The following is a 27,174-nucleotide window of genomic DNA, read 5'->3' on the forward strand; positions in this document are numbered from 1 at the left end:
TATTGCACTCCGGAGTCCGGAGCGCTCTAGTGTCAAAAGTGGCTATTGCACTCCGGAGTCCGGAGTCCTCTAGCGTCAAAAGTGGCTATTGCACTCCGGAAAGGAAATATGTAGTACTTTCATTTGGCGACCGATGGCATTCTGTTTCTGTGTTTTGAAATTTGAATGGTTTAGATTTGAATTATTTGGAAATTCAAATAAAATGTATTTATAACAATCAAATATATTTGAATCTCACTAATAAATAAAAATAGTCAGTGTATAGAAGGAACTTTTATTTCGTTATCGTTAACTTAACTAGAGTACTGAGTACAATGTCCAACATTGAATCAGCTTAAAATTCAAATTGTTAATATAGTTAAGTGTCTTGCAACAGGAATAAAGTAGAATTTATAAACATTTCAATTCAGGGTGATATTTCTTGTTAACCATTTCAATGTCTTGCTCTATATGCTCAGTGTTATTATTTATATTATATCATTATATTCAAAGTATGGATTTAAACAGGTTGTTAAACACGCTATAAACGCACGACATAGTGAGTCACCCTCTGTCGCCCCCTTACTTGCCCGAAGGTCGAGCCGGAGTTCTCAGAACGGGGCTTCGAGGGGTTCTTTGTGACCTTTAAACCGCCTTTAAACGAATTGACCAGCAACTCACTATTTCTGCTGATTGATTCACACGTAACGTGTGATTCAGCTCTATTACACAGAGATCATTATATTCAAAGTATACATTTAAGTTGTTAAACACGCTATTAACACACGACATAGTGAGTCACTCTCTGTCGCCCCCTTACTTCCCTGAAGGTCGAGCCGGAGTTCTAAGAACGGGGCTTCGAGGGGTTCTTTGTGACCTTTAAACGCATTGACCAGCAACTCACTATTTCTGCTGATTGACACGTAACGTGTGATTCAGCTGATTTCACGCTATAAACCATGCAATGCCCGTGTCTCTTATTCCAATAAACTAACAGCTAAACACGTCTTTAATATCTTGAAACAAAACAATACAAAACTAAGTTAACATGCAGATGCAGTTTACTTTATTATAGTGAGAATATCAAAAGACATTTTAACTGAATTGTGAGTGCGAAAAATACTTGGTATTTTCGTGTTCATTTTCACTCGGTGCTTTGTCATCACATGAATGAACTGACAATGAAAGAATAATTGATTTAAGAGGGGAAAGAATTGGCACATGGTGCGGCGTCAATCAAAGATCCTTTAAGAGCGGAATATGGAAGCGCCTTGTCCTTTGATGATGGGTTGCTTTGGGTTCCAACGCCGATGAGATAATCATAAACAAAGTTCAATATACTGAAACCTGAGCAAATAGAGCAAGAAGTTGAAATGGTTATCAAGAAATACACCCTGAGTTGATATGTTTATCAATTCTAATTGATTCATGTTGCAAGACACTTAACTATATTTGCAATTTGAACATTAAGGTACTGATTCAATGGTGGACTCTAGCTAAGTTAACAATACTAACCAAGTTCCATCTTTTATACTGGCTATTTGTGGTTATTAGTGAAATTAAAATATATTTGATTGTTATTATAATTACATTGCAAATTTATTTCTTACCTTTAATTGAATATTTAATGAATTCAAAACCATTGTAAAGTCTAAACACAGAATCAGTCGTTATTTGCAATTCGTCGCCATAAATTTCCGGAGTGCAATAGCCACTTTTGACGCTAGAGGACTCCGGACTCCGGAGTGCAATAGCCACTTTTGACACTAGAGCGCTCCGGACCCCGGAGTGCAATAGGCGTGACCCATCTTTAATGCTGAAATTGCTTAACTGGGAAAGGTAACAATAACAGCCTTTTCTTGTAGCCCCTTTTTTATTGAAACTGAAAGAAATTATTGCCTTTTATTCTTAGGGATTTCCACAAGATGTTTACTGCGCAGATTCTCTAGAAATATTCGGACTATTACAAGGCATTTCTACAGGACCCCCCAAAGCCAAGAAGATGCGTAAAACGAAGGCTACTTCGCTAAAGCTGAACGATATTTATCAAAGGATCTACAAGAAGAAGCCGGAGACGCTCCATGAAGCCGAAGCTGACGTCAAGATGCTATTCTTGTCGGCCATTGCCACCCCGCAAGAATTTTTAAATTCGGTCGACCGTAATGCAGTGCCACTGAAGAAAATTCCAAAATGCTGGTAACAATGTCCTTCCATGATTGTGCAAATTCAAGTGCTGAAATGTGAGTTAATTACCTATTTGTGGTGTTGGAAATTTTTACTAGTTCGTGATCAAGAAACACAGAACTGTCTTTTAAAAAAAAAAATTGTGAACATGACATAACGCGATGCATTGAATTTAAAATGCGAATAAATTCAGAGTTTTTGTTAATTTGTCTTCCAGTCATCTCATGTTAGTTAATAGATTAATCATCTTTACTTGTCGAGTAGGTAACTAACTACATTTGTGTCACCATGTTGCGGCTGTCGTTTCTTTTTAAAGGTATAACTAATAGTTCAACTTGACATGTTTCGATTAATAGTCATTCCTACAACTACAAATTTCACAGTTTATAGTTGAGTTATTGAGTTTCGGAGTACACATCGGCATATTTGCACCTGCGTCTTTCTCAACACAGAAACCTTTAAGGACACAATGTGTTCTAGTCTTGTTAACTTGTACTATTTTTCAGTAGCCACACAGTCGTTGGCGTAACAAGTTTAAAAAATGCAGATGTGCAAAATAGTTCTTATAGGTATGGCTGTCATTTGTTTAGCTACGGAAATCTTCAGCCAGAGAATCGGTTTGTTTTTGTTACTCTAACCTCATTTCATAATTGTTATGTCAAATTAATTTTATCTTTTTGATTTTTTTTCTCGTTTTTTCTAATGTGATAAGCGCTCATTTGTGACGATGAAATGGACTCGCTCCGTCTCGGTCGCCAAACCTGGGCATCCATCATTGATGACTTCACTTGTCCAACCTCCACTAGCTTCACGGTTTTCCAGATTTCGAATGATACAGAAATGCTTGTCATATTAGGTACGTTTATTAAGGTAGTCGTTGGCGCATATGTGACTATTCGAGGTATACCACATCCGTTTTAGTTTTCTTTCCTACTGGAGCGCATCTTGAAATGGTCATCATTGGGAAATTATTCAAATGTCAAAGACAAAAATGTTTGAAGGACATTTCCGTGTTTCATTTAATCCAATACTCTCAAACTTGCAAATGTTGTTCTAATAAGTTACTTTAAATCTGCTTTTCATTAGAGAAAGTTCGTAAATTTGACGGTGTAGTTGTAGCAGCTACTAAGTGCCAAATTTATGATTCCGTCGAGTCATCAATGAAGAATTCACCAATAATACCATTGCTCAGTTTGCATTTCTCACCGTGTCCAGCAGTTGCCGGATCGCACACTGAGCGGCTTGACCTTTATCGGTTGAATGTAATCTTTTTCCACTTGTGAGTTGTGACTTATAAAAGCCAAGTATTAAATGAAAAAATATTTTTAAGGACACCAATCGAGATACTTGCGGCAGCTTTGCATTGAGTGTGTGGCTGGAACATCGCATCTGTTCTTCGTTCATGGACAACGACACGATTCGTTTGCTGCTGGGCAATAATGTAACACTCGAGTAAGATCCCACATTTCGCAAATTGCGCTAGCTGTCATCAAAAGAGTTGATTACTTAATCGTTTTTGAATTTAATTTCTAGTGTGAGCAGAGAACTACAAGACTGCAGTGGCCTCAATGAACTTCAGTGGAGACTACATCGACAGCCAGTCGCGTTCCAGGACAAATTTACATCCGAAAGTGCCGAATGGCATCGGCAAGTCAACGGAAAACATTTGAAACTGACATCACTGGAGGTATGCTACGTAATTTGTTCACTATATTATTACCTGACTTGTATATCTTGCACGATGAGAACAGCGCCCACCATTTGTGGTTTTTGAACGCGACTTTAATGGGGTAATAACCGGGCACAAAGGATACTGCTACGAAATCATTCACGCCGTGCAAAAGTTCTACAATTTCACGCAAGTTTTAAACGATCACCGACATATTTTAATCGGTTGTTTTGACGCTTACGTTTTGACCATATTTCTAACAGTTATGAAGTTGTGTTCCCTGCTGACAAGACGTTCGGTAAAGAATTGTCGAATGGAAGTTGGGATGGAATGATTGGAGATATTCTTGAGCAGGTGAAAATTAATCCTTAGTTTGATATTACAAGTAAAAATCTCATTCTTTTCGCAGAATGCCGATATTGGTTTAGGCCCATTTTCCGTCACGCACTCCCGCTACAAAGTCGTTGACTTTTCAGTGGGTTTCCACGAAGAAGCTACCACCATACTGATTCCTCCGCCGGCGGAAGAGAGTCGGCTTTTAGCTTGCACTAAACCCTTCCGTTCGGAGGTAATGATGAAATTGGATTAACTATTGTAAAATTTCACCTGGCCGAATTTGATTAAATAATTCCAGGTTTGGATTGCATTGATACTTTTTGTAATAGTGCTGCCAGCAATCCTCTGGACATACTTGAAATTGTTACAGATTCCTAACCAGGAAACATCTTCCCCGGCTCTGGCGAATCAATTCTTTTTCGTGCTAGGGGTTCTCATCGGACAATGTAATTTAGATTTTAATATCGAACCTTCTTTATTTTCATGTTTGTTTGTTATAGCCGGACAGAGACTCGTTTCAACTGGATTTTGGTACCGTTTTCTTGGAGCCGTTTGGTGTTTAAGTGCTGTCGTATTTGCAAGCGCTTACGTTGGAATCCTCGTGTCTTTTTTGCGATTCCCTAAATTAACGCCAATCATTAACAAACTGGAAGATCTGCCTGAATCTCAATTGAAATGGTCTGTGTTGCGCGGAACGGCTTTAGAATCGCTTTTTACGGTAATTAATATTGAATCAAAATGGGCAAGATAGCTAAAAATAGATAACTAAAATATAAAACTTTGGCAGGAAGCTACAACTGGAGTTTACAAGACCATTGGAGGTAAAAATACAATGTGTTCACATCTCTTCACCTTGCTAAATGTCATATCTTTAACAGACGGACTGCTGACTACTCGTGGGAAAGTAGTTGACACCGGATTGGATGGAATTTACGGCGTCATTAACGGTAGTTACGCATACATTGAGGTAAATCTAGTTTTATTCAGGATGAGATGCCGTAACGTCATTAAATGCAACTAGATATTAATATCTTAAAAATTGAAAGGAAAAATCCTATCTTGAGTCGGTCGTTGCGGAGGATTATAAACGAGAGGGCACCTGTCGTCTTAGTCTCACCTACGAAGATTTCTTTAAAGTTAATTTAGCATTCCCGTTACCGAAAGCCAGTCCTCTAAAACCACTAATGGATAAAAAGTAAATTCATTGGCGTGCATAGACAGGTCATATTAATTTTTCCTTTTTATTTATTTGTAGGATCATGCAAATTGTAGAAGCGGGGCTTGGGAACTATTGGAAGAAAAAGTATTGGCCGCAATCAGGTGGTAAATGTCCTGATATTACGCAATCGAATGCCGGACCCAAAAGTCTTCGCCTTTCAGACTTGCAAGGCGCTTTCCTCATTCTAGCCATGGGATTTGTATCATCTTCCTTCATCTTTTTAGCAGAGAGATATTTTAATTATTTTCGTCCATGTCCACCCAATCGCCCCGTTTCCTACATTCGTTGAAGCTGACCCATATCGAGCTCGTTTGATTGGTATCTGCTGGAACCGAAATTAGACTTCTTAACTATTTAGTAGCTAAGACAACAATGCGTCTATAGATGGGTATTGTGTACTTTTCAGATAGTCGTCAATCTTATGCTGATTTATTTCACCTGGAATTGTTTAAAGAAACTATCGGAATACAGTTATCATAAGTAGTCAATAAATCCGCTAACTGGCAGGTTTGCTAGTAGGTAGATGTGTCGTTTTGGGTGTTGGGCTTGAGCCTTCTTTAACTTGAACTTGCGGTCACTTGAGCCTATACTAGGTAGAATGGACAGGAGAAGAATGATTAAAATTGAAAGCGTTAGACCCAGACCACCCAGTAGCTATTTTGTAATTTTCAGACTGGCCATTTTTCGAGTTTTTGTTTATCTTTATTACCTACAAGTGGTTTAATACAAAGTCACTCTTCATTTGTCGAATCGATTTAACATTTTTTTGTATTATCTGAAATTTATCTTGTAGAATTTTGTTGGCTTCATAAAGTTTTCATAATTTTTTTTTTATTTTCATGTCCGATAGTAGAACTCCATTGAATTTTAAGTATTTTAAATGTCCGTCAATAGAACTCCAACGATTTTCAAAGAATTTATTGGAGTTCTATCGTCGCGTAGTAGAGTTCTACTGTCGGGCACTGGAGTTCTATTGTCGGATATTTTTAATAATATTTAAAAAAAGGAGTTCTTACTTCTTATGTCTGGACAATTTCTACTGTCGTTGAAGCTTGGAGTTATACTACTTTCGCATACAAAGAAATTTTTAAAAATTATTGTAAATATTAGGGTTCTATGGAGCAGTTACACATCCTGCGTTGCGCATTCTCCGCAAATGCGAAAATCTCATTTGTGTCCAAGCTGGTGTGTGTCGCCTACAGCGTCTTATGGGAAAACCAACTTCTTCCCGTTAAAACAGTTGTTTTCTTACCTATAACTTTGATTTCCCCCCTTTTCTTCCTAACAGTGAATACTTTATTCATTTCTCTATTACCTAATTTTTATTTCTATCCCCAATTCCATCTGGTTAATTTTTAATTAATTTTTGTTTGTGACTGGTTTTTTTGTTCGTCTCCTGTAGCAGACGTTTCTAGACGTTTCTAGACAGAATCGACCACGCTACGAACGAAATTCTTCTGCTACAGGAGACGAACAAAAAAACCAGTCACACAACAGCGGACAGCCAAGTTGAATTAGTGTATGGAATGTTGTAAGGGATGTTCCACCGAATTTTCTCATAAATGTTTTTTTTTCTCTTTTCCTTCCTCTCCTGCTCTCGTATACCAACTGTTGTGTGAAGTAATACGTAAAAAAAACTTCTACCAAATATCATTTCGGAAAGTCAATATATTTACTAGATCAACAATTCAAATTTCTTTTAAGGTCGCAGTAGCAAATCAGAATGAATTGATCATTTAGTTATTTTCGTGAAAGTGTTTTAGCTTTCTTATTCAGCGCTTTGCCTTTTGCTTTTATGTTGTTCGCTTGATCTTGGATATTTTTGGCCTTTTACACCATCTTGAGCCCTATAGTTTCCAGAAAATGTGCGTATACCCATCTTCGTACTGCGACTTTCGGGTCTTACGTTTGGCAAGCAGTTTTCCAATCCAAGTTCTCGTTTTACGTCCTGCTTCGGTTTTGGTCGTACTAGAATTCATCGATTCGCTTTCTGTTTTCGTTGCTTTAGCTGCGTCGTTGGTATGTTTAATTGCTTCTCGCAGTGCAGCCAGAGCTTCCGATAGCGTCTCCACTTCCTCTTCAGCCAACTTTGTCGATTTTTGCTTGGAACAAAAGAGAATAAAAAATTTTGGGACAGCTAAGAGGATACTTTGTTTTAATCTTAAGTTCCTTTCGGGAATCTTCAGCCTCCTTCTTCAGATTGTCATTATCTAACTTTAGCAAAGATTTTTCGCTTTCCAGTTCGAAATTAGGAGAAGTTAATTCGTCGTTTTTTGTCAGCTTTTCTGCAATATGACTATCTTAGACAAATTCCAAGATTGCGTTTAGGAATTAGGAGGCTGTTTTCGCATTTGATGCGTTCCAGCTCTGACACTTTGATGATAGGGCCTCATTCTGGACTTAAACCGATGATTTTATGCCGACAGTAGAACCGCAATATTTAATTAAAAATACCCGACAGTAGAGCTCCACACGCGACAATAGAACTCCGGAACTCCGATAATTTGAGCTGCGACTGTGCAACCAACTTCAAAACTCATGCCCAGATGTCACTAGTGTCACCCTTGTTGTTTTTACAATTTACATCGTCAAACGAGGCAAAATGGGTGAAACAATTGGATGCTAATTAATACTTATATTCCTGTGATTTCATATACCAAATTGAACTTCGTATCATATGTAGGTTTATCTTGACCTAATTTCCTTATTTTTATGCTGTACCAACTTATTTCTTCAAATGTTAGATGCATACTGTCAGTCATTCCAAAAAGTTGACTTAGCGCTCAGTCATTTTCCCTCCAATAGACCCATCATGTTGTCAAAAGCCTAAAACTCATATGTGAAGCTCACATATGGTGGAATACAAATGTGTGGAGACAAGGTATTTCCCCATTACTGCTACCACCCCAACCACACCACGTCAAATGCCTTACTAAATTCAGCACCATTCACCCATATGATAAAGGTAAGCATCAATATAACCATCACCACGCTACTGCAATACTTCATGACACTTTCTTTAACATCAGGAAATTTACCTCAACCTAAGGAGTAAGGCTGTTGGTTGCTGTGATTTCCATTTAATTGCGGTTTTTTATCATGAAAATCTTCAGTGTGCTTCTTAGTATAGGTAAAGATTGAAATGCTGTTATATTTTCAATTCATTAAAGACATTAATGCAATACTTTTTTTTTATAGAGCATGTAATAGATCCTTAAGCCAATGCTGACCTTTGTCCATGAAGGAAGAGGGACATCCAGCAACGTTCTGCTCCATCCTTATCTTCCTGACGTACACTCATCTAGCTTCACTGCTTTTGCTGCTACAACTTCACCGACGAGTGTCTTACTTCACCGACGAGTTGGAACACTTCAGTGGTCGCTACCCTTTGCTGATACACACCTACAGTTACTCACCACGGGATTATGCCCAGGTACCCAACAATTGACTTACTTTCGTAGATTACTAATAATATAGTTGCGTTAAACTCTGTGTCTGTGTAATAATTCCAAAATCAGGCCCTTCTTGCGCGCAAACAAAGTTTTACTTGGAAGTTTCTTTTTTCTAACGCTAGATGGCTTTTTGAAAATTTGCAGCTGTCAAAACAGTCAGTTTCAGTTACTTTGCACATCTTTTAAACATTTATTGGCAGTTATTTTGTTGAAATATTTAGTGATAACAAACGATAACTATTCCCCCAACAAAGCTCACTTGTTAGATTATTAAAAATGTGTTTTTTTTTCTACTTCCGGTTTTCTCATTTCTGTCAGTAGTTTAGTAAATATTGATCTGACGTACAAAAGAACCACATATTCGTGATCCTCGTAAAATATGTGGTAAAGTTCATGTTCTGTTTTTTACGTACGCGTACTTCCGGTTTCGAAAATTTTCCTTAACTATAGTTCAGGAAAATTCTCGATTTTGGCCAAATTTTGGATTTCGTTTAAATCACACCTAATCGACCCCAAATTTCATGGGGATCACGAATATGTGGTTTAATCTGACGACAGCTCAATGGTTGAGGCGCTGTGGTTACTTCCGGTATACTTCCGGAATTTTTTTTAGAGACTGGCAAGTGAGCTTTGTTCTGTTTACAGTTCTCAACATTGCAAGCTTGATTTAAACTTTAAAAAATTGCATATTTAAATATGTGAGCTAAAAACGTGATTATTATTTCTATCTGTATCATGTAACTTTTATTGGCATGTCACTAAATAAGAATTGTTTTCTCTTTAATCAGGTAATGCAGAAGAGACGTCGAGAAGATGGACACCAAAACATCGCCGATATCTCCAAATTGTCAGCGTGGATCATCATTTGTTGTTGGTAATATGTTTGTGTTAGTGTTAGTTAACCCGTTGTCTGCCACGCCTTTGTCCTCTCCTAGCTCCTTAGCACGGGCTGCGTGCGCTGTTCGGTCTCGTGGTTTTCATGCCGCGGGGTTGGAAAGTCGCACCAGCCCAAAACTTGCCGCAAGGCGCCTGATAAGGCAATGCACTATAGGGACTTCCCCCTTGTCGATACGGTGATGGATTCTCCTGTCACCGTGTCAGCCCGGACTTGTCAGCAATGGCAAGTCCCACTTTGGTCACGGATCCTTCAGACGTGGCGCGTAGAGTAGTAGAGAGCAACCTACGGGTTGTATGGCGTGGCAGTCAACGGGTTAACTTAAGTGTATGTATGTGTATGTATGTGAAAGTATAAAATGTGGTGGAATTGTGGGTGGAGGTGGGACAATAAAGCAATTTCTTTTAATGTTTGTGTTTGATGTGTCTCATAATTTAAAATAAAAAAATGTTTAGTTCACGATTTGTATATTTTTTACAACTTTGAAGTTTTACATAAGTTATAGGCAAGTGACTGATCAACTCCAGACCCTTCAAATTAACTTGTGTGAGAAACCATACACTATCTGCAACTCATATGTTACGCCAACTGAAGTTAAAAACAGAGCTGTTAACATCAAAACTTTTTAGTAAACACCACAGTATGTCTATTTCGTAACTTGCCCTTTAAATGAAGTTTGTCCAAACACTAGAACATGTCGGAATGCAAAGCGACTAGAGCAATAGGTCACCTCCAACATGCGAAATAGGAAATATCCAATAAAAATCAGAAAACGTCGCAATGTCAAAGGCTTTTAGGTGGCAAGAGAAGTCGTACAAAATGACTACCCAGGTTTTAAAAAATTATTTTGTCATTAAAGATCAACAATTCCCAGTGACTAGTAACTATTAAGATATGACCGACAAATCTGAACATGATTAAAATTCGACTCAAGTATTAAGAAACGTCCTTGAAGTAAGTTGGAGAAGCGTAGGGTGTGGTGTAATATTCAGGTGCCTTAGTGGTGTAGTAACGCGGGATAGAGTCAATAGTTCGGAGCTTCGGTGTAGCTGGTCGGAGCAGCGTAAGTAGTGGTATAATACTCAGGTGCCTTGGTAGCGTAGTACTTAGGGGCCTTGGTGTAGTAGCTAGGTGTAGTGTGGGTTGTGGTGTAGTAAACTGGAGCATCGGTGTAGTATTCCGGTTCAACGTAGTACGAAGGAGCTGTGTAGTAAGTCGGGGCTGCGTAATACTTGGCCGCCTCAGTTGTAGCTTGGGGCAGATTAATACTTCGGGGCTTCGGTGTAGTGGCTCGGGGAAGTATAAGTTGTGGTGTAATACTCTGGAGCCTTGGTGGTGTAGTACTTGGGCAGCTCGGTGTAGTGTTCAGCCGCTTTGGTGGTGTAATTAGTTGGAGCCACGGTGTAGTAGCTAGGAACTGAGTAATACTTGGGAGCCTCGGTGTATAAACTGGGGCAACATACGTGTAGTACTCCGGTGACTCGGTGGTGTAGTGTTTGGGAGCCTCGGTGTAGTACTCGGGATCTTTGGTGATTTAGCTCGGGGCAGCATTAGCACTGCATTAGCACTGTCCATGGAAATCTATAAAGTAAAAGAACAATAAAAATTTGAAATGTAAAAAAAAAACACCAATAAAGGCAATAATGATTTACTTGAAATGTACACTAAATTAAAGAAATCAAGAAGGTGATCAAAGATCATAAAGATTTCACTTCACTTTTTTAAAGAGCAAGGGAATTTCTGTTATGTTTCATCAACAAAAGTTTAAAACTCTTTAGAAGTACTTTTCACTAAAGCACTTATTTAGAAGCACAAAATAAGATGTCACTTGTCTTCGACTGCAAGAACTAAATGCTAACCTACTTTGCCAACTGGTCGACACAATTTTATACACCTACGACAAGTGACAGATTTCTTACGATAAACGAACGACTGAACGGTCCATAGTTAAATGAACGAACGACACCAGCACCACAGTCTGCATGCAACAGCTCACCACACCGTTCACTAGCTGGCTGCACAAAATTCACGTACACAATGGTCTGCAACAAAGAGGATCAGACCTCAAGAGGCTGTTAATCCTACTTGGGGAAAAAACTCAATTACTATCAGTAAACAAAGTGACATGTAACATAAGAAAATAACAGAAGCATAGTAAAACTAAGCAATATCTAAGAATTACTTTTACAAAGAAATCGTTGGCATCCTTTTTAAACAGTCTTAACTGTAAAGTCAACAGATGTAAAGCAAACAGCTAGTTATCAACAAATTTAATGTGTAGCCTTACTGTAAAAAAGTTGATCAATTCAAATGCTTTAAATTGTTTGGAAGTGCTTCTGCATGTGACGAAAGCCACAAACAGTACAGGTAGCAAGCCTGCAAGAAGAACACCTTTCGCCAGCTGGCTGCAACAAATCGCACTGCACAGCACATTGGACTGCAATGGAGAAGCTCAGACTTCATCATGCTGTTAATAGAAAAGTAAAAACTCTATTATTATCAGAAACGTAAGGTCATCAAATAAATAAATGTGTTACCTTTGGGTTACATCGACATGATCACTTTTACTGTTGTGAAGTATTTCTACATGGGACGAAACGCACAGTCGGTACGTGCAGCAAGAGACGACATTTTGGGAAACAGCAGATTCAGGTCACATGATCAGATGGAATTGCCAAGCATATATTGTAGGGTATGTTATCTGTAAATGTTCAAAAAATTTACATTTAATAGCCTCAAATGAATATAAGCAAGAGTTACCATTTTGATGACGAATATTATAATAACAGGGAGAATAAGTTGAGTTGACTTAGGTCGTGAGGCTGTCAGACTGTCAGCAGCCATCTTGAAAATAACGCGTAGGCGCAACATTGCCGTTTTCAGTTTTGCAATTAAAAAACGTCCGCATCTGGCATCTATGCAATTTGCAGAGACAATCAGCCAAGGCGGCAAAAGTTCGACTGTGATCTGTGAATGCAAAGTGTTCAGCTTAACGACAAATTTGTTGAGTGATTAAAATTAAAACAAAATCGTGTTAGAATTTTGAATAAATAAGATGTCGTACCAGATCCGAGATCGACCTGACAAGTCTATAGTATGTCTAATGTCTATGCAACCCATTTATTTCGTGGCAATAGACTTAACCCATTTGGAAATAGTAATTAGACAATCGTTTCGAGTTTTTCACACATTTACAAATTTTATTAGTATTGTTTTACTGTTAAAGGAAACCCTAGGGAAGCTATGTCGATTAAAACACCAATGAAAGTAAAAGTAAAAAAGGACTACTGATTTAAAGATTGCTCATAAATTAGACGGCTGTATCACAATGAGAAAACTCTTCTACAATTTTTCGAGCTGGAATCAACGGTAGTCTGAATCTATTAGCATCCTCCAATAGCGCAAGTTTTTCATTTATCTTCTCGTTCATCGTAACAATTTCCGACATGTAATTCGTAAAGAGTTCGTCAACTCGATGAAACACGTCGGTAATAAATTCTCCGTTGGTTTGAACGGATAGGGCGTTATACTGATACGGTCCTTTCTTTTTGCTAGCCATTCTTTCAACGGCAATTGCTAATAAACCTTCTTTGATGTTTTGTGGGAAGCGTCCATCACGTGGGTCGTTGGGCTTGAAGTTGTAAGTGCGTTTTGCCTTGGGTGACACAACCAATACTTTGCGCTGTAGACATTCTCGTTTAGGAATTTTTGACCATATCTGAGGCAAACGGATGGGCCAAGGGAAGAAGATAAAAATTTCCATGCGCGCAATTTGCTTCGTAGTCCGGATAAGACGATTCAAGCCAGCCGAGTTCAACAAGCCTTGAATATCAGAGACGGCTAAACCAACGAGTAAATTCATCAAAACTATGACAATCAGAAGAACAAAGAATAGGAAGACTAAATGGGTTGTTCCAGGGAATCTGATTTTTTCGTTGCCATTTTCATCATAAAACAGAGTGTTGAAATCCATTTCGCCTGTCATCATGACGATTGCCGTGAGAAGCGCGATGGGTATTTCACCAAAAAATTTCGATTTCGGAAACAGAACGGCCTAAACGGGGGAAAAAAATAAATTGAATAAATAAAATAAATTTTTAAAAATAGAAGTCTGCCTACAAATCCTAGCGAAAAGCCGACGATGAGGCAGAAATATGTCACCAGTAGTTTGGACATATTCCATGCAACGGTGGTAAACATCTGGATATACAGACCGAATTCTAAGGAAATCAATTAAAGAATTAATCGATGCAAAACAAAAACAATAATTAAAACAAAAAGAAATTTAAATTACCGGGAAATCGTCCGATATGCAACATCAGATTAATCCAGGCAACGATTATGACTACAGCGGCCACGTGAGTCTGCCAATCAGACACATATCCATCCTCATTCCTGGGAATGATGAGTGCCATTCCGATAACAGAAAAGAGGTGCGCGTAGTTTTCTACTTCTGTCACGTATTCATGTGGATTACAATACAGTTGGAAAAGTTCCTTGCACCCTGTCATGGAACCGAAAAAGATCGTCGGCAACCAAAAGTAATCGAGTGAGTAGCTTTTTTGGGTTTGTGAGTCAATTAAATCAGAGTTGTGCACAATTGTGCCGGTGGAATTATTATGATTGGTTAAATTGGTCGTTCCATTCTCGGCTTTTTCATTCTTACTGCTTACGTATGTAGTGTAAATGTTCAGTGTTAAAAAGAGAACATAACAAAATTGAAAAATGAGTGAGGCCAAAAAAGTGGTACGGATCTTGGTCCATTTCAAATGTAGGAAGGCGCCAATGACTGGATGCTGCAACAGATGATGCTGATCGGCCGCGATCATCGAGGTTAACATGGCCATTTCTCCTTCTTTTTGTTGGTTGCCGCTAGGCACAAGAACTTGTAAATCTAATCGCAATTCGCAATCTGCATCAGTTGGATCGAGTCCTCCGGCTATTTCAATCGCTGAATCCAACTTTTTCGAAATGGTTGACAGGGCGTCTGGAACTCGTCGTGCAACTAAAGCCAGAGCCGTATTCTTTGCTCGATTTTTAGCTGACAGATCAGCGCCCGAGAGAATCAAGAACGAAGCCAATTTCGAATGTTCGTTGATTGCCGCCAAGTGGAGAGGAGTTTGACTGAACTGATTCTTCACATTGACATTGGCTCCCCTGGAAATCAGCAACCTGACGACATCGATAGACCTACGGCACTTGACGACGGCACTGTGAAGCGGCGTCTCCTTCATTCCATCGCAAATATCATGTCGCGCTCCGTAATCCAACAATACTTTGACCGATTCTACCGATTGAGACAAGGCCGCCAAGTGTAAAGGTGTCCGGCCAACGGCTTCCGGCTTGTCAATTTCAGTTGTGCTGGCCTCTAAAAGTAAGCGAAGACATTCAGCTTTGCCTCTCAATGAAGCCAAATGAAGTGCATTTCTTCGTTCGGGACCGCAAAGGACACTAGCATCGGCTTTATTCTCCAAAAGTAATTTCAAACAGTCGACGTCTCCTTGGAAAGCGGACACGTGAATAGGCGACTCACAGAGAACTTGCAAATTGTTGACATTGGCGCCTGCTTCAACCAACCGAGTGGCACAAGACAAACTTCGGGCCCTAACGGCCCACACCAAAGCGCTTGAACTTCCCCACCCAGCGTTTGCGTCCGAACCATTGCTTAACAGTGCTTCGACCAATTCGATACGACCGGAAGCGGCGGCACAGAAAAGCGGAGTCGCTTCTTTATTCCGGTCCAACACGTCAACCGTGGCTTTGTAACGGATTAACAGATTTAGACACAAAACGGCGCTGGAACTCGAAGAACTTGCCGCGTAATGCACGGCACATCTGCCTAGCAAATCCAATGCATTGGCGTCCCCTCCCGATTCAAGGAAAAAAGTCAACATGGCGACGTGCCCATTCAGAGCAGCAAACAAAACACCAACGTCATAACAATCAGGTGGAATTTCCCTCCAGTCAGACTCACCAAGGGAAACATTGAGACGAGGTTTACACAAGCGGACATTTAAGGGACTTTTAGTAAATAATTTTTCATCGATGGCCACCATCAACATCTGTTGGGGCCAAACGCACCAAGTCGTTGGAGAAATCGTTTCACTTTCGTCGAGAACTTCGAAACTTTCCGTGAAATCAAAGCTCGGCGATTCCGTTTCACTGATGCTGGATAAACTGGGGAACGATCGATGCCTTACATTTTCTCGGGAAACGCTCCTTCTTGACGACAGTCTGACTTTGAAATTGCAATTCTTCGAAGGGTACGACCCTAACTTCGGTCGGGGTAATTTTTGCTGGCGGGGATGAGTTATCGGTCTACGTTGATCTTTGTCATCCGCCAAAATTCTCCCGTTGGTGCCAACACCGAACGCGCCTTGTTCACGGTTATTTTGATTCGACATTTCAATAAAATGTGCTACGTACCACTGGAAATGAGACAGATGAAATGTTGGTGGCCAATCGACTTGAAAGACTGAAGAGAAACGGAAACTTTCGGGAATGCGCACATGAATCTACGATTTGTTGTTATCTTTAAGAAAATCCTCACAAATAGCTCACATTTACGAAACTTACGAAAGAGGAAGGATACGACTACGACCGTATTTGCTTCGATTTTCCATATCGAAAGGAAAGGGATGTGGTAGAAATTTGGCTATGAAAAAATCGTTGTCGATTATTCATCGTGCGGAATAGGACTACGACCGGAAAGGAACAATCTAAGATGTCGATTTCCTAAGTAATAATTAGAATACTTTTTAACAAGATCAAACTTATAGCTTAAACAAGGCTGCGTCCTTTGTAAGAAGGTCAGAGTTAAAAAAAAGTTGCGCTCGATGCATCTATAGACTAATGGTCAATGCCAATTAGGCAATTACAGTCGGCTAATGTATACTATTTAAAAAAAATTTACTCACCGATATACACTCCATGTTTTAGCACTGCTGTTGAAACAAATTGAGCACCGAAACCTTTCTTCAAGAAATGCACTTCACAATTAAGGAAACGATAATTTAAAAAATGTAAGTACTTGCCGACCGAAGATCTAAGTGGGAAATATTTGCATTACATTTACAGTTAGTAAAACAGCTTCAAATGAAAGTTACCTTTGGTCTACACGCCAATTATTTTCGGTTTACTAGTTGGGCAAAACAAAAATTATATTATTTAATACGACAAGTTTTGGGTATGGTTGCAGTTTGTGGTTATTTAAATAATTATACCATACACAGAAACCATAAAAATGCGTATGCGTAGTCTTCAACCGTACATCAGTGCATTTACAAAAAGAGGTTTGGTTGTATTATTACTCATCAGGTGTTTCGTCATACGATTTATAGTCTATTCGGCGAAATTTTGGTATTTTATAATGAATTGATGGGGACACAGATGATTAGATATAATTAATAACATGAAGTAAATTAAGTTGAAATGGATGTACCAATTGCTTTCATTAACGTGTAGCAATCTTGTAACCGTTTCTTATCCCCAATACGTTCCAGCGTTCGAACTGCTTCAATCAACATTCCAGCTCGTTCACCCGGTGACGAGAGCAGAGGAGCAGGTAGATGGCGACAAGCCATGTACAGTGCCGTAGCATGTTCTCGTTCGCCGGCGTCCAAGAACGCATTTTTACCTACGTGATAATAATTATCAAGTATTATCAACACAAATACAAAATAATGCGTTTCAATTGAAAAACACCAGTACCTTTGCTACCGCAAATGACCGACTGTTTGTTCTGGCGGTAGCGAAGCGTACGATCAAGTAGCTGTTGTGTTCGATCAGGAGCTGCACCAGCCATCATCCTCAGAGTCGCTTCATGTAGAAATACTCTCGGCAAAGTGCTCTATAAAATCAAATAAATATTGAACTATAACAATGCAACAAGGCCCTAAAGAAAAGGACGAGACTTACGGGCAAGTGCTGAACTAGTTTCTTCAAACTAGACAAGTCCTCTTGGAATCCCAATAAAACTGCGGGCTCCGCCACATAATTGACATCCATGTTGTGACCTTCAAAATCATTTTCCCACAAAGCTGTGCGAGTTTCCAAGAGCCAATCGCTGACGAGCAATTGGGCAGCCTAATAATAATGACAGGGCCTTAATATCATTGCACCAGATCAAATAAATCAAACGATTAACAACATGTCCGACGCCAACAAATGAAATAAGTGAACCAAAATTGCTGTTGAAGAATAGCGGTTGGCATCCCGAGTTGCACTGCCGAAGCATTGCGCGAAACAAAGAATTGACAACGTGCAATGCAACTACAATGCACACGGGCTACCCCCAGTGTGTCGAATCTAATCGTAACAGTGATTCACAATGCGGGGTAAATATAAAAGAACAAACATGCGCCTTCCCTACCTGAACCATGAGTTGAGGGCTTTTGTGAAGTGAAACTTGGAGAGACTCTTTCAAACGACAACCAGCCAGAGAGCATTGTTGAATAATGGATGTGGGATCAGCGCCGCGTAGCAACAAGCGCCGCGCCCTGTAATAGGAAATACCGAAAAGGAAATTGTCGATTAAGAGTTTGATGATGACGTCCAAAGAGAGTAAGACGAGATGACGCATCTCCGCTTACCTGTAAGCCCCTAAAACGGCTTCCAGCAGAGGATCCTCTTGCGTCATTTTGGGATAAGCTTCAACTCGAGCGTGCAATTGCTCTGCCTTGTCCTCTTCACACAGGAGCCAATAAGAAGCAACAGCCACGACAGCGGCCCACCATCCGGCCACTTCGTCACCGACACCCAGTCCTTGAATGGTAGAAGGCGGTAAAAGCGAGGAGTCATTACTGGGCGAGACTGCAGCAGTGGCGTTCTCCATCAACTGCTGGGAGTAGCTCAACGCGTCGCCAGTTTGCGCCCGGCGAGAAGGTTCCACATCGCAGGCATCACCGACACGCCGACCGGGCGAAACTAACGTCAATAGAGCTTTCTGTAGGACGTGCTGACGATAGACCTGCAATCACACAGACAATGATGATTATAATTTCGACTGCTGATAAGGAAAAAAGGAAAAAAAAACTTGTTGACAAAAATGTCGAACCTGCATGGTAAAAGCCAAAGGATCAGACTTGTTGCCCAGTGAGGTGAACAAAGTCGAGGGGAAATCGTCGTACTCCCAATGATGACTGAGGAAGAAACGATAGCCGGCCGGACTGCAGAGCCACTGCAGACGGGGAGGGGCGTTGCCGTTGAGAGCCTGACAGATTTGGCGAGCGCGGGCTAAATAGAAGCGAGCGCACAAGAAACCTCGCCCACTAAACGAGTGTTTCGTTCGTAACGCCAGATGAATGTAAATATCCGCCTTGGACATGGCACTCAGTGCAGGGCCGGCAGCTTCGCCGAGATTTGTAGCAGACAGGGCTAAAGCCAAGCCACGATAGCGCTCGAACCTTAAAAAAAGATTAATAACAAATACATAACAAATACACACAGGCACGAGTCCGTCCAATCGTTAGTTTTTATCTCTCTGCTATCAATATAAACTCAAAAATCAAAAGATCGACTTACCAGTAGTGGCTGTTGGGATCAATGACGTCCTGCTGACTAAGATGCAGCTGGTGAAGTTTGTGAAAACAAAGGGCGGCTTCCGCTAGAAACTCGCGGGCCACTCGGCGTTCATCGCGATTCAGGAAAAGTTTGCCAACACGGCCGCTGAGAAAGCGGGTAAATCCGAAGCGATGCAACAGCTGACGCCAACAATTCCATCCGACGCTAGCCACAACATCGACTTTAGATACGGGCACTGTCCGACCTAAGGCGCAAAGGGCTTGCCGGTAGTGAGTAGCTGCAGTTACGTAGTTTCCCTGAATTTAACGAGACAATAGTACCAGAGAGGGGGGAAAGTTTAGTTTGGGAATACCGACCACAAACAACGAGCCTAAATAGCTTTTACATTGTTCATGTCGCAATCAGCTTGTTTCCTCTGTCTCCAGTAGAGCGAAGCCGCTTTACTCTGGCGTTCAATGTACGGCTCTCCATGAACAAGAGTGCGGAGGAGGACAAAGAGGAAAACCAAAATGTTAATCCCAACAGCGGCAAATGAGAGGAACCAGCCAGAATCATCTCCGAGATCGAGGGGATCTGAAACCAAGTGAATAAATTTTGATTGCATGTCATGATAGCAATTCAAGTAACAAAACGTTTACCAGCTTCCAGGATAACACGACCGGACGGTTTGTTGTAATGGGAGACGGCAGAGTCCGCATGCGACAGGAACTTGCCGAACGGATTAAATGCGAACACGGCCAGCATCATCATGCAAAGGGCAATACGCGAACGATCCAGCATCGATTGAGCAATCACATTTCCGGGCGATACCATGTTTCCGTCAATGGTAAACTCGTCGTCAGACTGCACGGAAATTGAAGCAATTAAAACCATCAATCAATTTAAAAAAATGAAAATCTGTCGCTTACCGAAGCCGCATAAGTTAAAGGAGATCCGCTACCAAAACTGCTGGGTGGCGATTCGGCCGACGTCGAATTTTCCAGCGATCCTGGAGGTGTAATGTCAATTGGAGGACTATCCCTGCATTGGAGCAATAAACCTTTAGTTTTTATACCGAAAATGTAAAACATGTATATTTACATCGAAGCTGTCAATAAACCATTGACAGTTTGCTTTTGAGATGCCATTTTTAGAGCCATATTTTCCTTGATTAGCTTTTGATTCATTTGCTGGAGGTAGCGCACATATTCCAGAGCTTTCCTAAGGATGGCAGACTTGCTCATCTATGGACAATAAGATAAATTAAATTTAAAACATCTTTTCAGTCGAGTTACAACCAGTCACACCTTAGCTTCTTCACCAGCAATTAGGTTTTTTAGTTCAAGTATCTTGTCATTGATGCTGTTTCTGTATCTTCTTTCAATGGCATTATGGGAACTCTTCTTAATGACAGGTGACCCATGAGTTGGGCTTGGTGGATTAGAATTGCCATTAAACATATTTGCTGATCCTAAAACAGCAGATTGGTTGACATTGACAATACCGCCATTTGGTTGAACAGTGACAACACTATTATAGCCAAAAGTGTTGCCAAGAATCAAGACACCCAGGGAACTTGTATCCACTCGAATTGGAGTGCCAACAGTGCCCTGCGGATTGGTTTTGTTTACCAATACAGTCTGGGCTGGCTGGATGTGTTGGGGGACACTTTTTGTCTGTATCGGAGCTTGTTTCAATACAGGCTGAGGTGATATTGTTGGTACAATTTTTGTCACTGGAACTGTCTGAAGCAATCTTTGTTGAATTGGTTTAACTTCGACAACAGAAACTGGAATGATGGGAGGTTGGGTTGCCACAGGAGGAGGATGGAGAACAGCAGGTTTCTGCTGGTGAAAGTTGTGAGCCTAATGTTCAAAACATCACATCAAAACAAATATGATGGAATTTCAAAACTTTTTAAGACTTACTGGCGGAGAGACAGGACCAAAAGATGAAAACAAATCTTCTCCAGCCAAATCGATAAGTTCTGAATCCTCATGAGGAAACAACTCTGTTTAGATGGACAAACGTTTTAGTTTTTGTTATCAACAAACATCAAAAGATACTTTTTTTATTACCTCCTAAATCAGTAGGAAAGTTCAGTTCCAAATCCATATCATCGGCGCGATTTGACGTATCCATGGCAGGAAACAACAATAACAGTCTTCAGTGTGTGGGTAATCACCTACTAAAAAACATGACGTGTATTCGATTGGAAAACCGAGAAGACTGACGAATTTGTATTCTGGAATTTACGAAAACACAGATACTAAAGGGTTTTGTAGCGCGTACTATTCGGTCAACGACGTTAACTATTGCAGCATGCAGACAGTAAGAGGTGGAGCTTCAAATCACGCCAGTTCCTGGCCATCCAATGACAGAAGAAAAACATCGTATGATCGCCCGAGCGGCGTTGCCAATGTTTGCTATTATTTTTCGAAATAACATTTTGCCCGCAGCAGCCAAAGAAGACGAAGAGAGATCTTAACAATTTTTCACTTGTTTGCCCTCTCGCAATGTGGGCCGAGTTGTTAGCATTCGAATTTTCAAGGAATGTTTTAAAATACTCACTGACGTAAAAGAAACCGAAGGGGGAAATTGTTGTATTACCTCTCGAGGCAAACGCTTGTCTATTTTCGACCAAATTGAAGGATTCAGATGTTGTTTTTCCAACTGCCGACATAACAAAACACACACACATTGTGTTCGGGACGTATTTGGGAATCGGAAGAGCCTTGGTCGGTTGCAACGTACGGTGATCTATTTCGGGCCGACTACGACCGACGATGCGAGCTGGGCGCATCATTTCGCATTCCCAGTGCATACAAAAGAACATTTCCTCACAATACACAAATAAAATAATAAACAGGAAATCACAGATCTAAACTGTGTTAACGCAAAACTCGTTTGTCGAACGAAATCCGTCGACTCGCGGAAGTTAGACGCCAGCAGACGAAGAGTCGTCCCACCAAATGTCACGAGAACAAAACTAATTCGATCCGTTGAACCGGCGTACCCTATACTCGTCGCCCGATTGACGTTCATTCGCTGAACTGGTCCCGACTGCTCTCCAATTACTAAACTCGAGCGAAAACAACAGGAAAAAAGAGACGTCGTTTTCTTTTTCTTCCGCTTCTCTCCCGTTTCCGTCGACGGGTTGCAGCAACAGCCAGAGTTTCATATAGAGACAAAAACTTTCCATGTGCACCCACACTTTCGTGTGTGTGTGTGTGTATACAAGTACAGAATTACGGTGGTGTATACACTACGGGGGGTAGTAGTAGCAGTAGCAGTAAGCGAACTTGACGGGGGAGGAATCAGTCGTGCGCACCTTTCAAATATCGCCGGGATATGAGGATATCCACAGCAAGTTTGACGACGGTAATTAAGAAATGAGACTTTTTGTGTTGCGCAGGAAATACGGTGGCGTGCTAAAGATTTCCATTTCGCTTCCTTTCCTTCATTTAATAATCTCATTCTCAAACTTTAACGTTTTAAAAACGAAAAAAAAGGCGCTTGAACGGGAAAGCGGAAGCGCATCTCGGACTATCTAGTCGGATTTTTGTAACCAACATTCCATCGGGATTTTCGACTGTCCGGAGAAAAAAAGGCCAAGTCACATCTTCTGATGGATCGCATCATCAGGGGATAATAATGCCGCGCGGAATGGCAATTGTTTTGATGGATGCCGGAATGTGCGGTGGCCGAGGACCAAGTCGATTGTTCGTTCGACGACGATTCAAATTATTGGCGAGAGGAACATCTAGTAAAGCGAGTCGACAAATGTCTTGATCATGACGACGCCGGGCTATATTTAGGTTATTAATCATCCAACGGGAAAATGGGGCGACGGTCCGTGAGTCGTGACGGACGACATCAGACTTCATTTGTTTTTTTGTTTCCTTCCCACCTACGTACTTCTGCCGGTGGTGGTGGAAAATGCCAAGCAGAAGAATGCAATGTACTGTACTGTATAATGATTAACGTTCCAATCAGAATTGATCAACAGCAGCAGCAATAGAACGGGCGAAGATGATGGATAAAACGTACGTGCGCACAAATAGTAGGTCCAGCACGACTCGCTGGCGAGTCTCCTTGACGATTCCGCATCCGTCACTAGATTTCGTGTATGTTCGCCTTCAAACTATTTCTGAGCTGGGCGCGAGTGCTGCAGCGAATACGTAACAAATAATGTTTTGAGATGCGCCGAGCTGCGGCTCCCGCACCATGCGTCACGTCAAGACCACGATGCTGGAGCGTCATCCATTCTTTCACTCGCTTCGAAATTCATAACGGGCGGTTCAACTAACAAGGACTAGAAACGAACCTTTTTGGCAGGGCGCATCATCGCGAGTCGAAAATAAGCAAAGAAGAGAAAAAGAAAAAAGGAAAGCTGCGGGAGAAAGAAAGAGAATAATAATAATAACGGCGAGAGATAAGAAAGACCAGCGTCGTATCAAGAATCGAAAGAGGAAACGATGCGGAACAGCCAGAAGCGCAAACGGCTTTTTGTCTCCGTATCTGTGCCGTGACCCAAACCGCCGTATAGTATAGTCATTTCTATAGCGATTGTGAACATCTTTCTCTTTTAACTTTCTTTTGTTTTCTTCTCTCTGGAAGAAAAAATTAACGGGCACAGTGGCTTAACTTTTTTCGTCGTCGGAGTATTTCCATTTCTTTTTTTGTTTGTTTTTTCGGCCGTTGCTGCTGACACACGACGAGATACCGGCGCTATACATAGACCGGACGAAAGGCCGGCGCTGCTGGGCGCTGCTGGGCGCTCTGCAGCTTTGCAGATGTGCCCCGTGGTAGGATACGGAACTTGAAATTTATGAAAGGGGAGTAGTATGCCGATCCGGTTTCGTTTGACGGAGGATTCCGCTATCTGACAACCGGACGGCCATCACGACGAGGAATATCAAGTCATATCACTATCTATCAGGCCTTATATAATTCATGACTCGATGAAAGTCATGCGTGACAGTTTCTTTTTCGAACGGACGACTTTTTCCCCAGCCGTTGTTATTTCCCTGTTCTTCCTTCTTCGTGATATCCAGCCAGTGGATAATACCAACTCACTGCGCTGTTGCTAGAAGCACTTTTCTCGATGAATCTAATGAATGAAAAACAAATAAATGTACTACACAGGCGAAATTCTCTTGTGGCTCAGCACTGGCGGCTGTGGCTGGTCCAATTAGGAATCACGAATGTCGTCGAGTACCGCTCTCTTGTTCACTACTACTGGGGTGCTGGGTCCTCTAGAGGAACGACCAAGACGAGCCCGGCAGCTATCCGCCGGATCACAGTAGCCGTCACATGTCATTGGTGTGAGATGTGATGAACCTTGTTTAGTCTCTGGTCTAAATAGCTTTTGGCTAAGCGTCTTCGTGTTTTCGTCGTGTTCGCTTACCAGTTATTAGGTCAGACATAACACAATAGTCAACTTGTCCACTGCCAGTTGTATACAAAAGCCATCTACTCCGGCGACGAGTCGAGCGCATTTCTTTTGTGTTATTGGGGTCGGTCTACGTGATTATTATTATCATCTCGTGATAGCTCCTACAGCACATAGCTCCCTTTGCAGTGTGGGGCGCTGTTGTTTTCTTGTTTCTTGGTGGTGGTGCCCTGCCTGCCAATCAAATCAAACTGGGGAAATTGAATTTTCGATTCTCTATCGAGTCTAGACAATATCCGACTGAAATGAGGAATGCTGCAGAGTATATCGGCGGCGGAGGAGAAGACAATGTCGTCTCTCTATACACCGAGGGGAGATTGACTCTGTCGAGAAATGTCAGAATCAGTTTATTTCTATTCGGAGCAAGTCGCCTTGGAATCGACAAGGAACGAAAAGAGACGGACGCAAGATTGCTGGCGGGAAAATGTATGATGCAATTATATAGCAAACTCCTTTAGATGTGTCTAGCTACAGTACTATAGAGTCATCGACATGTGTGTGTGTGTGTGCATAGAGAGACATGGTCGGGGGGGTAATCTAAAGAAATGGAAAAATCAATGCCGCGATTGTTGTTTCTGCTGATGCGTTCGTCTTGTTTACATTCATCTTTTCCCCAGCCCCCTTTTTATCAAGAAGCAAACGCGTTCGAAAATGCTGCCGGGATCAACTGGGCGTGCTGATTTCCTTTCTCTCTCTCTCTCTTTGCCTCTAATATCAATATATATCTAAGGAATAAAGCCTAGATACTATTGAATCTCTCAATCACTCTACGTGTGAGTGTACACAGCGAGTGGGGCGGGGTGCGACAGCTCAAGGATCAAGACTTGCTTGATTTCCGTGTCCTCTTCTCTTATAGAGCTACAGACGCACCAGCACATGTCTATAGACGTCTAGCTGCTTTCACATGTGTCAACAAGAAAGAACCCAGGGTGAAATCCCTTTTTCGTCTAGTGCAAAAAAATACAAAAAAATAAACCGGAACCAAAAGAATCGAAATGGCCAAACCCCGACAGAGGGAAGGAAAAAACAAACAGCCTCCGATCTGGAGCATATCTCTCCTCAGTGTCTAATATTCATAAATCAATAATGATTTCGTGTGCAAACGGGAAACCGTCAAAAAAGAAGAAGAAACGTATATGCCTACAACCTAAACGAAATCCCATTATGTACCCATCAAGCCGTACAGATGATAAAGCGCTGCCTATACAAAAGACACACGTCCCCGCCGCTGCTCAACATCTGGAAAAAGGTCATCCGAGGAAAGAAAAGTTGAGAATCCTCTTATCTCGATTCTCATCTGAAATAGTCAGAGTTAATACATGCAGTAGGCTTAAGATATGGAAATCATCCGGTGGATGATTGGGTCCTACGTGCGGCAAAAGGCGAATAATAAAGCAAACAGATATGATGTATAGACATGGCGGGGGTAGACCAACTTTTCAGCAGAAAGTCGGACACATTCACCACGAGTTCATCTAATACTATCCCCTATACAAGGCGACTGAGAGTAGCAACGTCACAATCCTTTTGTTATCGACTAAAACATCTTTTCTGAAAAAAGTTCCCGAGTCCCTGACGATGGGAATAAGGAGGTCGTCGACAATTAGATAGACTCTCTCTCGGCTTCTCCAACAGCACGTCTTGAGAGTAGTCTAGTGTTATTGTTGGTCTCTCTGCGAACGAAAAGGGCAGACGGAGAGACAAGAGATTCGTAGAAATGAACTGGGAGAGGAGCTAGGGTCTAAATTACTGCCCAAGACAAGGGACCGCACGAGCGAGGGTGAGAGGAGAATTTAAGGGATTTCACGGCCGTGCTGCATTTCATCATCAAAGGTTTCCCATTGCGCAATTTGAGAGGATTGTCCCCCCCCCCCCCCCCCCACCAACCGCCAACCGCCAAGGCGACGACGATGGGAGCGGCTCTCCCCACATTTGATCCGCTTTGAGATGAACAATAATAACAACAGTTGCACACGGTAGTGGCTGCTATGTGGGTCGAGTTTAGGCTATATAATAACAACACGTAAATAAAACACAATGCACAAAGGAATCCCTCGAGTATTTACCGTTGAGAGCAGATTTCATTACCAGAGAAATGCCAAAGGGATACACGACAGATAGGCTATGAAATTGTAATGATTTTATGAGGGGGGAGCTAAACTTGAAATTCATCACGTCTCATTTGCTGGTTTCTCGGCGCTATAACTCAATCACGGGCTGTTGCTTGGTGTTGCCTATTCTCCCATATACCCGCGAGTTTAATGGAGCTGCAACAGATAAGCAAAACGACGTCTTCATTCCTCCAGAGTCAAAATAATTTAGTATAGTAAGGCGACAGACGCGTTTCCAACTTTACAAGATATTCGTTAAGACTATACAAAAGGGAAAACAGCTTAGTTCCTTGTTATTCGTGCGTCACAAACTTCCGGCCAACCCTTCCCCCTCCTCATTGATGCTGCATCCAGTTTGGATTACTGATTTCGT

At 41.3% G+C, this 27,174-nt stretch overlaps 3 protein-coding genes and 1 long non-coding RNA gene across 11 annotated transcripts; 2 read left to right on the plus strand and 2 right to left on the minus strand.

The window, feature by feature from the left end:
* Nucleotides 1-1,779: 1,779 nt before the first annotated feature.
* Nucleotides 1,780-6,134, plus strand: LOC124312086 (glutamate receptor ionotropic, kainate glr-3-like). 5 transcript variants are annotated; one of them, XM_046776553.1, is made up of 16 exons: nucleotides 1,780-1,818; nucleotides 1,892-2,479; nucleotides 2,547-2,780; nucleotides 2,876-3,019; nucleotides 3,250-3,425; nucleotides 3,494-3,615; nucleotides 3,697-3,850; nucleotides 3,915-4,021; nucleotides 4,096-4,186; nucleotides 4,242-4,400; nucleotides 4,467-4,614; nucleotides 4,669-4,886; nucleotides 4,956-4,989; nucleotides 5,047-5,135; nucleotides 5,215-5,363; nucleotides 5,424-6,134. In XM_046776553.1, exons 3-16 carry the CDS (start codon nucleotides 2,705-2,707, stop codon nucleotides 5,674-5,676), a joined length of 1,920 nt encoding a protein of 639 aa, XP_046632509.1. In that variant the 5' UTR covers nucleotides 1,780-1,818; nucleotides 1,892-2,479; nucleotides 2,547-2,704; the 3' UTR covers nucleotides 5,677-6,134. The 5 variants fall into 5 exon arrangements, with proteins under 5 accessions (XP_046632509.1, XP_046632510.1, XP_046632507.1 ...); XM_046776554.1 differs by having other exon boundaries at nucleotides 2,547-2,634; nucleotides 2,754-2,780; nucleotides 4,467-4,886; XM_046776551.1 differs by having other exon boundaries at nucleotides 4,467-4,886.
* Nucleotides 6,135-7,853: 1,719 nt separating this feature from the next.
* LOC124312230 lies at nucleotides 7,854-9,804 on the plus strand. The gene is made up of 5 exons (XR_006910422.1): nucleotides 7,854-8,066; nucleotides 8,132-8,352; nucleotides 8,417-8,517; nucleotides 8,586-8,820; nucleotides 9,628-9,804. It is a non-coding gene; the product is annotated as an uncharacterized LOC124312230 (long non-coding RNA).
* A 758-nt stretch (nucleotides 9,805-10,562) lies between these two features.
* Nucleotides 10,563-16,843, minus strand: LOC124312060 (transient receptor potential channel pyrexia-like). 3 transcript variants are annotated; one of them, XM_046776495.1, is made up of 8 exons: nucleotides 16,652-16,843; nucleotides 14,029-16,583; nucleotides 13,854-13,954; nucleotides 12,495-13,788; nucleotides 12,272-12,435; nucleotides 12,022-12,201; nucleotides 11,654-11,818; nucleotides 10,563-11,315 (listed from the first exon to the last, which is right to left on the minus strand). In XM_046776495.1, the coding sequence occupies exons 2-4, from the start codon at nucleotides 16,136-16,138 to the stop codon at nucleotides 13,045-13,047; spliced, it is 2,955 nt and encodes a 984-aa protein (XP_046632451.1). In that variant the 5' UTR covers nucleotides 16,139-16,583; nucleotides 16,652-16,843; the 3' UTR covers nucleotides 10,563-11,315; nucleotides 11,654-11,818; nucleotides 12,022-12,201; nucleotides 12,272-12,435; nucleotides 12,495-13,044. The 3 variants fall into 3 exon arrangements, with proteins under 3 accessions (XP_046632451.1, XP_046632452.1, XP_046632450.1); XM_046776496.1 differs by having other exon boundaries at nucleotides 11,629-11,818; XM_046776494.1 differs by having other exon boundaries at nucleotides 11,387-11,818.
* A 131-nt stretch (nucleotides 16,844-16,974) lies between these two features.
* On the minus strand, nucleotides 16,975-21,781 carry LOC124312058 (sterol regulatory element-binding protein 1-like). Of its 2 annotated transcripts, none has more exons than XM_046776493.1 (15): nucleotides 21,528-21,781; nucleotides 21,314-21,423; nucleotides 21,164-21,246; nucleotides 20,543-21,100; nucleotides 20,337-20,479; nucleotides 20,165-20,276; nucleotides 19,895-20,099; nucleotides 19,642-19,829; nucleotides 19,257-19,552; nucleotides 18,790-19,138; nucleotides 18,326-18,702; nucleotides 18,106-18,232; nucleotides 17,652-17,819; nucleotides 17,445-17,583; nucleotides 16,975-17,370 (listed from the first exon to the last, which is right to left on the minus strand). In XM_046776493.1, the coding sequence occupies exons 2-15, from the start codon at nucleotides 21,375-21,377 to the stop codon at nucleotides 17,156-17,158; spliced, it is 3,024 nt and encodes a 1,007-aa protein (XP_046632449.1). In that variant the 5' UTR covers nucleotides 21,378-21,423; nucleotides 21,528-21,781; the 3' UTR covers nucleotides 16,975-17,155. The 2 variants fall into 2 exon arrangements, with proteins under 2 accessions (XP_046632449.1, XP_046632448.1); XM_046776492.1 differs by having other exon boundaries at nucleotides 21,314-21,480; nucleotides 21,549-21,780.
* Between the last annotated feature and the right edge of the window lie 5,393 nt (nucleotides 21,782-27,174).

The sequence above is a fragment of the Daphnia pulicaria genome, chromosome 8 (genome assembly GCF_021234035.1).
Source record: "Daphnia pulicaria isolate SC F1-1A chromosome 8, SC_F0-13Bv2, whole genome shotgun sequence".
NCBI lineage: Eukaryota > Metazoa > Arthropoda > Branchiopoda > Diplostraca > Daphniidae > Daphnia > Daphnia pulicaria.